General features: G+C 38.2%; 1 protein-coding gene across 1 annotated transcript; it reads left to right on the top strand.

Moving 5' to 3' along the window:
- Nucleotides 1-1,149: 1,149 nt before the first annotated feature.
- LOC102687436 (MANSC domain-containing protein 4) lies at nt 1,150-8,482 on the top strand. Its single transcript, XM_006633721.3, has 3 exons — nt 1,150-1,535; nt 2,841-2,975; nt 5,758-8,482. The coding sequence occupies exons 1-3, from the start codon at nt 1,268-1,270 to the stop codon at nt 6,447-6,449; spliced, it is 1,095 nt and encodes a 364-aa protein (XP_006633784.3). The 5' UTR covers nt 1,150-1,267; the 3' UTR covers nt 6,450-8,482.
- Nucleotides 8,483-8,578: the final 96 nt, after the last annotated feature.

Below are 8,578 nucleotides of genomic sequence, written 5' to 3'. Positions count from 1 at the left end.
CCAAACACGGAAAGATGTATTACACATCTGCCTTATATTGTAAATATCAAAGTAAACCAACCAAGCTTCTAAATAACCAAGCTTATTTTAACACAAGAGAAAGTAAGAGAACATAGTGAAAACAAAATAACAAATGCTTATTTCCAGACGCGTGTAAGAAAGTAAAGATTGCAGATCATGGCTTTCACTGATCTGAGGTGCTTCCTATCTATTCATATCCCATAATTTAAAACCGTAATAACACCCAGGACTGTAAGGTCATGTATTTATTCTGGAAGCACTAGCAAAATGTAGGGCATGTTTAATACTTTGTTGTACCTCTGCCTCTGGTCTCATACAAAACAGCAGTAGCATTATGACCTTCTAGCCCGACTTCTCTCAGAAGGTAAGAAAGACTGGACCTGGTCAGTACTGGGATGGAAGGCCTCTGTGGAACTCCAGGGTGCTGTGACAAGTGGTGTTGGGACTTTCCACCTCTGAACGAAGATTTTAAAACCAAGGCCATGGTATGGTGACCAAGAACACGATGCTACAAGAGGTGTTGTTCTTTGATTGAGCTGTTACACTGAGGCTCTGACCTCATGGTGTTTAAAAAGCCCAAAATACCTTTTCTAAAATATAGGAGTGTAAACGTCCCTCTTTAATCCATTGGTGTAACAATTTCTCATTTCTCTGCATGATCTGCTGAGTAGTGGGTCAGAGGTAAATCATAGCTGTTTGTTACAGTATGCTGAGGTAGTAGGTTAAAAGCACAATATAAGCACAAGCCATTGTTATTAGTAGTAGTATTATCACATTTCTTTCCAAGAAGTAGAATGTTTGTGAAGTGATGGATTTTTTAATTTTAAATAATATTAAATAGGAAGTATGTAGAGAAATGAAATCACAGTTGAACTGGGACATTATATTAGAAAGAAAATATTCTGAAAAAAAAAGTAGTTTTAGAGGATTATGTTTTTTTTATTCCAGTGAAAGCATTTCATAATTGATTATAACTCCTCACAAAATGATAAGAGGGTGCAGGAATTGAAGTTTTCCTCAAGTGTTCTGACGTCGAATTGCAAATGAGGTTTCTGGAATCCGCATGTGACTGAGATCAGCAGGTACTGGCCAGTGGATTAACAGAGAGTGGACAAAGGCGGGTATCCATCCACTCGGCGATACATTATGAGCACACCTGTTAAAAACATCCAAAGACGTTAAAGCGCGCACCTTAGTCTAAATGAAAATAACAGCAAACGCCTGATGCCAGAGAAAAGACACGTACATGTTTTCAACTTCAAAACATGATTTGATGCTCTGGCATACACCAGCAATGACAGCTACATGGGGAGTTTTAATGATTCTAGGTTTGCTGTGCAATACGGAGTCGAAGTGTTCACCTACCACTTTTTACAAAAATTGCTGGATTCGTCGTTTTCCTGGGATTTTTATTGACCTTGTCGAGTCTCAAAGAAAAGGTGCACAGCTACTGAAGTTTTACCAGGAAGACACTGCTATGAACTGTAGTAAAGCGTGCTGCCTCACAAGAAATGGTGAGTTGGTAATTGCGCATTTTCTAATCTCGGAGAACACCATTTCATTTAAAAGCGAAAGGCTTTAAAATAATTTTACGACTTGCTGTGCCAATGTCAGTCATTAAAACTACCCAACATACTAAATAAAAAATGATGTTAAATTAAGCAATGCACCTTCGGTGGGACTTCGTGCGTACCGCTCAAGGTTGGACAGTCGCCGTGTAATCTTTCAGTCAAAACTAAATAACTCATTTTCTGTTTTTATATTCAACACATACTCTTAGCTATTACTAGCTAAGCAATGATCTAGAACTAGCAAGTTTTTAAATCTAAAGTAAAGGAATCGGATCTAACAACTTTTATTTTACATTTATTGATTTATTACAATTAATATGAACAATATTAATTAATATGAATTAATATGCTTTGTGTTTAACAAACTGTTTAAGGCATGTTGTATACTTTTTTTGTTTTACATACAGTACCATTGGTTTCAGTTATTGCAAACAATTTGAAGCATGGTGAACATAAAGCTGTTTATATTTGTTTTTTTTAAATGTTTATTTTAAAAGAAACAGAAGGGAACATTCCTGTTAACTACTGTTTACCTTTTTTATTACAGAAATTATATTTGAAAGAATGTTTTCGATTATGGCAGTTGGAATTGATGATATTTCACTAATGTAACAGCATTGACCAAAACTTTCCTGTCAATGTTTATCATTATTAGTTGCCTTTATATTTGCCTTTTTATTAATAAATTGCCTAACATACTGTCTGCAAAGGATGTACTGTGTACTTATTATTCCAAAGTAGGACTACCATTGGATCTGTTGGGATTTCAGTATACATGAACTCTTAATGACTAAAATTGATTTTATGGTTTTAAATGACCAATGTTTCCAACTCTTTGCCCGTTGAGTGTTGGAAATTGCCTGTAAAATATACAGGGTCTGTCCTGGAGTCCTAGAGTCTGTTATTACTGGCACAGACTGCATATTAAAGTAAAATGAGTAACTGGTTGACTCGGTTGTGTAGTGTCCTGAACTGGACTAAGAATAGGATTAATCTAAATACTTTGATTATTTTTAGTTCCTAAACATGTTAGAGATTCCCTTTCATAAGATCTTCAGCTTTTAAGTAGAAACAAAAACCTGCAAAGGTACCAGTTAGACAGCTTGTTTGTTCAATGAAGGTTTTTATTAAGTAAAACTTTCTTTGACTGGAAGAAAACAATCAGGTGTGTGGTGTGTGGACCCCCCAGGGTTGTCTCACTAGAATGCCATTTGAGGTTATTAAAAAACACATTTGTCTCTCTGACAGTCTCCTGTAATCTTGCGGTGTTTCATTACGAGACCACAGAGAACAGTGTCAACTGCTTCCACTTCAACTGTCCAACGCTGGAGAGCTGCATCCTGAGAAGGAGGAGCAATGTCATCCTGTACAACATTACAAAAGGTGAATAGGAACGCCAGTGTGTGCTGAATATTATTACTCCTCTTTATGGCAAAACAATGATGTCATTCCAGTCACTTTTTCAAACTGATGTCATTACAACAAGCAGTACCAGTATTTCCATTTTTTTTATCTTTGAGTGTAGGAAGTTCTTGTGCATTATTATTTACTGTGAGTAATTTTATCATCTGCTTTACCATAAAGCAGGTTTTAAAGAGCACAGAGTCTGGATTCAAAGAGAACATATTATCACATTGGAAATGATTCCTAAAGAAGACTCTAATACCCACCATATATTGCTAAAAAAAGAACTCTTGCATGGTTTGTATGTTTTGTATGCAATACAAAAGGAGATAATGTAATAAGAGATACTACTTATGTACAGTATAATACTGTATTCTGTATGTCTGGGCAGCTTGAAGTAATGGTTTAGTTTTGTTTGTTGTGTGGTTATAATAGTAATAAACATTATTTTAAATACAGTTGTTCCTTTAAGAGTAGCTTCTCAACTCACAGGCATGGACATCGAATAAATAAAAGACTTTCTGAAGAAGGTTTTGAGTCTGGATTTGAAAGTGCTTAGGGAAGGTGTCTATCCTTGGGGATAGAATTCCGGAGGTTTGGGGTATAGCAAAAGAATACCCTGCCATCTATAGTACAGTATGTAGACAAGCTTTGGGGATAAAGAAGAGACCAGAGTCAAATGAATAAAGGTAACGAGGTGGGTACTAGAAAGAGTGTCATACAGGTACTAAGATGCCAAGCCATGTAGAGACTTATAAGTAAGCATGGGGATTCTGAAGTCAACACAAAACCTGATAGGAAGCCAGTGCAAAGACTCCAGGACAGGAGTAATGCGATCACTTACTCCCAACCTGGTCAGAATTTTGGCTGCTAGATTTTGTATATACTGAAGTGTTTTCAGTGTGGATTTAGATACTCCACCGACACAACATAGAACATAATCCTCCAATTTTTCTGAGATGGAAGAATTATGTTTTTACAATATTTTGCACATGTGGCTCAAATGTCAAGCCTTCATCAAATCTCAACCCCCAAGTTCTTCAATTTAGATGAAATAATTTAGCTTGACATAGTTGATGTCTGTTGGTCAACCATAGTTGATGGTAGGTGCCAAGAAGCATGATTTCAGTCTTGTTACAATTTAAATGAAGGAAGAGAATACAGAGACAGCCACTTCAGTGTCAGGTTTAATATGGATGTAGATTTGAGTATCATCAGCATAGAAATGAGTAACTGGTCAACCCAGGTGTATGATATTTAAGAACATGTGATCTGAATAGCTGACCAAGTGAGAACATGCGGAATGGTAGGAGGCCCAGTATTGTCACGGATGCCGGAAAGGACGAACTGTAGAATGGCAGGAGAGCGTAAAAGACCCTATGCGTAGCAGCGAGACAGGGGTTAGCCCGGGCTTAGCTGTTCAGGAAATGCCGTATAGAGACCTATGCCCTCAGGTAGCGGGCGTGGGGCGACCTGGTGCTAGGCGGGTCTCAGGACATCCAAACGTTAATGCTGAGCGAAGGCAGAATGAAAGACCCGGAAATATATAGCCCCAGAGAGAGAGAAACATCGGAAGGACAGCAAAGAACCGGAAATGAGAGACAGGACAGAGAAGGAGCAACCTCTGGCTGCTGGGGGTGTGACAAGTATCAAACCCCGAGGAACAGCAGACTTAACAAACCGAACTTCAGCACTGAAACTCCCAAGAGAGACAAAGTGTTGATGATCAGTAAGGTACTGGAAGAGTTCAACCATTTAAGAACAATGTCAGAAACTGCATTTACAGCCTTAAGATGAGAGAGCAAGAAGTCATGGTTAATAGTGTGAAAAGCAGCCCTGGGGTCTAGGAGAATAACAATAGATAGAGAACTGGAATCAGAAGCCAGAGGAAGATCGTTAGTGACTTTAGGGCTGGTTCAGTGTTGTGTAATTGTCAGAACCCAAATTGGAAAAGTTAGTAGAAGAGGTTAGAAAAAAGATAAAAAGCTAAATCGTATGTCCAAAATATATGTATAAAAGTGTGTTTTCCACGTTAAATGAACTTTTATTACGTGGTACTGTTCATAATTCATTCATTATTATTAATAATTTCAATATTATAAGGACCAAATAGCATGCACTCCAGATGAGTTTTGGGAATCTTATCTAATGTAAACAAGTTTTAAAACGAAAGCTTCAAAAATGAACGTTTAAGTGCAACAGGAGATTAAATGGAGAAGACTAAAGCATCAAATAAAACAAATGTGAATGCATTGGTTTACATCACTTGGGAGTTCTACCTCCTCTAGGATCAGGTGTCTTTGACCGTGGGATAAAGATTTATCCCAGGAAATGTTTTAATTAATATAGAGATCCATTGAACTGTGGGTACTGTGGGAACATGGCTTCTTCACATGGACCTTTCTGCTATGTACTGTACATCTGCAAAAAAGCCGTTTTATATGCTTCCTGACAATCAGTTTTGTGGTGTTGTCCGAGAAAAAATCCTCACATTCAAACGTGGCTTTAATGCTGGTTGCTGTGTAACAGATTTATGACAGCAATGACCAGCTCTAGTTCGTGAATGCCAGGTTCTTGCAGCGACCAGGAAAAAGGAAATAATCCCTGATTTACCTCGTTAACTTTGTGACCTGTTAAAACACGCTTTTCCCTGACACTTATTGAGCACCTTGGAAAGATGGAATAAGTCTATCCCTAGTACTGACGATACAAAGCAGGCATCAAAATCTGTCGTAAGATTTTGTCTCATCTATTCCCACAGGCGTTGATCCAGACCTGCTTGTTTTTGGCAAGTATTTTACATCGAGCCTTCGACTGTGGCCCAACCTCTCAACCTCGAGATCCAACACCTCTGAGTCCTCATCCTTGGACAAGCGCCAGTTTCACCGGCCACCCCTTTCTTCCTTCACTTCCCAGACTTCCCCTGACATGAAGGTCTTGACATCCCCACAGCAAGTGGACTGGGGGATGAGGAAAACCACTCAAACAACCTCTATCTTTGTCAGCACGCCGCAGGCCAGTATACACAGCACAGTGAATACTTTGGCAGTGGAGGCTGTTATGGGCAATACTACACTGCAGACGATTCTGAACACCTCCCCAGCAGGGAACCTCACAGCAGTGTCTGCTGTAACTAAGCCCTACTCCAATATTGTGGTACCAGTCAATTTTGACAGCAGCAAGCAATACCCCAATGATACCAAGGGTTATGTCATGAGGAACCACACTTCTGAGGAGGCACCTGGCCATCTGAGGCCAGTCTGGGAGTTGGCCACAGGAGCGCTGCTGGCCCCAGTGATCATCTGCTCCAGTATTCTTCTGGCCTGTTGCTGCACCATCCTGTTTGCAGTAGGCTGGCGTAGCCGGAAGAGGGGTCATTACAAGACAACCTGGAGAATCAAGAGGGGCTCAATGCGTTTGATAAAGTATGTCATTGTGAGGGAAAGCTTGTGATGGGGGGGAAACCCAAGTCTCTAGTCAATAAAAAAAACATCCGGCCGAGTCCAAGCAAAACCTGGGTCTCCCACCATTTACTGCTTCCAGATCAGTCCTGTCAATGTCCTATAAACAGAATAAAGTAAATGAAAAAATAGAACAGAAAGTAAATTAAAAATATACAGTATACAATCGCTCCTTATCTTTTCATTCATGAAAGTGTGTTCTTTATCTGAGCGATATTAACTGCCGGTCCAGTATTTAGAAATGGTTGCTGTATGGAAGGAATGGGATGATTTAATGGTTCCCGAAACAGAACCTACAGTACAACTGATGATGCATCTGCAGTTTGATATGGGAAAGGAAGATCAATCCTTGATGATATTTCAGAATACACTGATGCAAAATAAAAATGCTCTAGGACCTTATATTATTTCAAATGCATGTGGTTGTGGTAAACATTTCAAGAAATTTCAAGTCATCTTCACTTAAACACTTAATTCACCCAGGGGACTTGACCTTAGATCTGGAAGGACCACCCTCAGTGCCATTGACAAGAGAAGCTTTCACTTCCCATGGTAAATTTGATATACAAGTCTTTTCTGTTTGAAACGAAATCCACTTGAAAGTGCTTTCTACAGCGGGCCTTTCCGTCACACAAGATGGCGTGTGAGTTTTCCCTGAAACTGCAAAATGAAAGGCAAAGCTGTGTTGTATTCATAGATGAAGAGGCAATAATTCCAGTGTTGTGGATCAAGGAACAAGCTTGCACTGTAGCTTTAGTCTAGGAAAAGACGGTATTTGAGAAAAGAAAATCATGTCTCACAATATTTCATTTTAGGTGGGAAAATTGTACTTTTTCATCTTCAGTTTGGGACAATCATTCTGTTGTTAGTAGACTTCCCTTCAGAAAGATTTTTAGCTGTTGTGAGAAGCACAATCTTTGTTCTGTCAATTGAGTAATACGTTAAAGTGCTCTGTTTTTTTTCTTTATTTAAAGAATCCTTTGCACTAAATCAGTGTCAGTGTTTGTAGCTTATTCTTTAAATCACTATCTGAATGTATTAAAATGTACAGTATATACTGTGTTGAAATGCTTGTTTTATTCCCATTACAGATACAAAACAATTCTAAACAGTAGAATAGTGCTATACAAATGTATTCTAAAGTACATCAGTACATCCGTGGGCTTAAGCAAGTACTTTGCTCTCTAGCCAGATTTTCATTATATTATGAATTTTTTTACTTTTAAAAAATAACACAAATGATGTAGTCATTCACAGAATGTCTTTGAAATGAAAGACTGCTGCATATATGTACAACTATAGCATGATACAGTACTTGTAATGGGCTTTTAAAGGAACCAGCCTGTGAATGGAATGGAATTGTTACATGTCTAGATATTGAAGTTACTCTTATTTACTTTAGAACTGCAAGGTTGTATATGGTGGTGTTTGTGCTGCTACTTCACAGCTTTGAGCTGTGGGATTTTATGCTAGCCTGTGTTTGGAGTTTGAATGTTCTTTTCAAGTCTCCAGTATGTGGATTTTCTATGTGTTTTCTTCTGTACTGTTTAGGTTATTGGGTGTTCCTGTCTGTTTGAGTACAGTATGTAAGTACAGTATGTCCCCTACAGTGAACTGTTGTCCTGATCATGGTGTAGTCTTGCCTTGTGTCTTCCAGGATAGCATCTTTCTGATGATAGATGGATGTTCCTGCCACTACTTCTGATGTCTCTGTGTATTGAACTCTGCTGCTTATTGTAAAGTTGCTGCTAATGACAAAGCGAGGAATGTGACTGGTTTGTTAACCTTTGGTATGGAGACTTCAATATCAAAAATATGGAAAAGAGACCTGATATTTCATGTCGCATTGCTGCATTAAATGTTTTGTTTGTGAAAAGTGAAGGCTAGCACTATACTGCACAGTCACTTTCATTTATATTGATCACTTGTGTTATCATGTTGTTGTGGATATTTTATCACAGTTAATTTTCTTAAATCCGTTACAAAATTTTAAAATGCTATTGCTACTGCTTATGTTGTACTAATAAATGTGTTTCATTACATTAAATTAAATGGAATGACTAAATGATTATTTAATTACCAGACTGAGACTTTGGTTTAACAAACCTGATGAATACACAA

This window comes from Lepisosteus oculatus, chromosome 7 (assembly GCF_040954835.1).
Source record: "Lepisosteus oculatus isolate fLepOcu1 chromosome 7, fLepOcu1.hap2, whole genome shotgun sequence".
In the NCBI taxonomy this organism is placed as follows: domain Eukaryota; kingdom Metazoa; phylum Chordata; class Actinopteri; order Semionotiformes; family Lepisosteidae; genus Lepisosteus; species Lepisosteus oculatus.
Note: the sequence above shows the minus strand (reverse complement) of the source record. Positions and strands in the feature narration are given on the sequence as shown.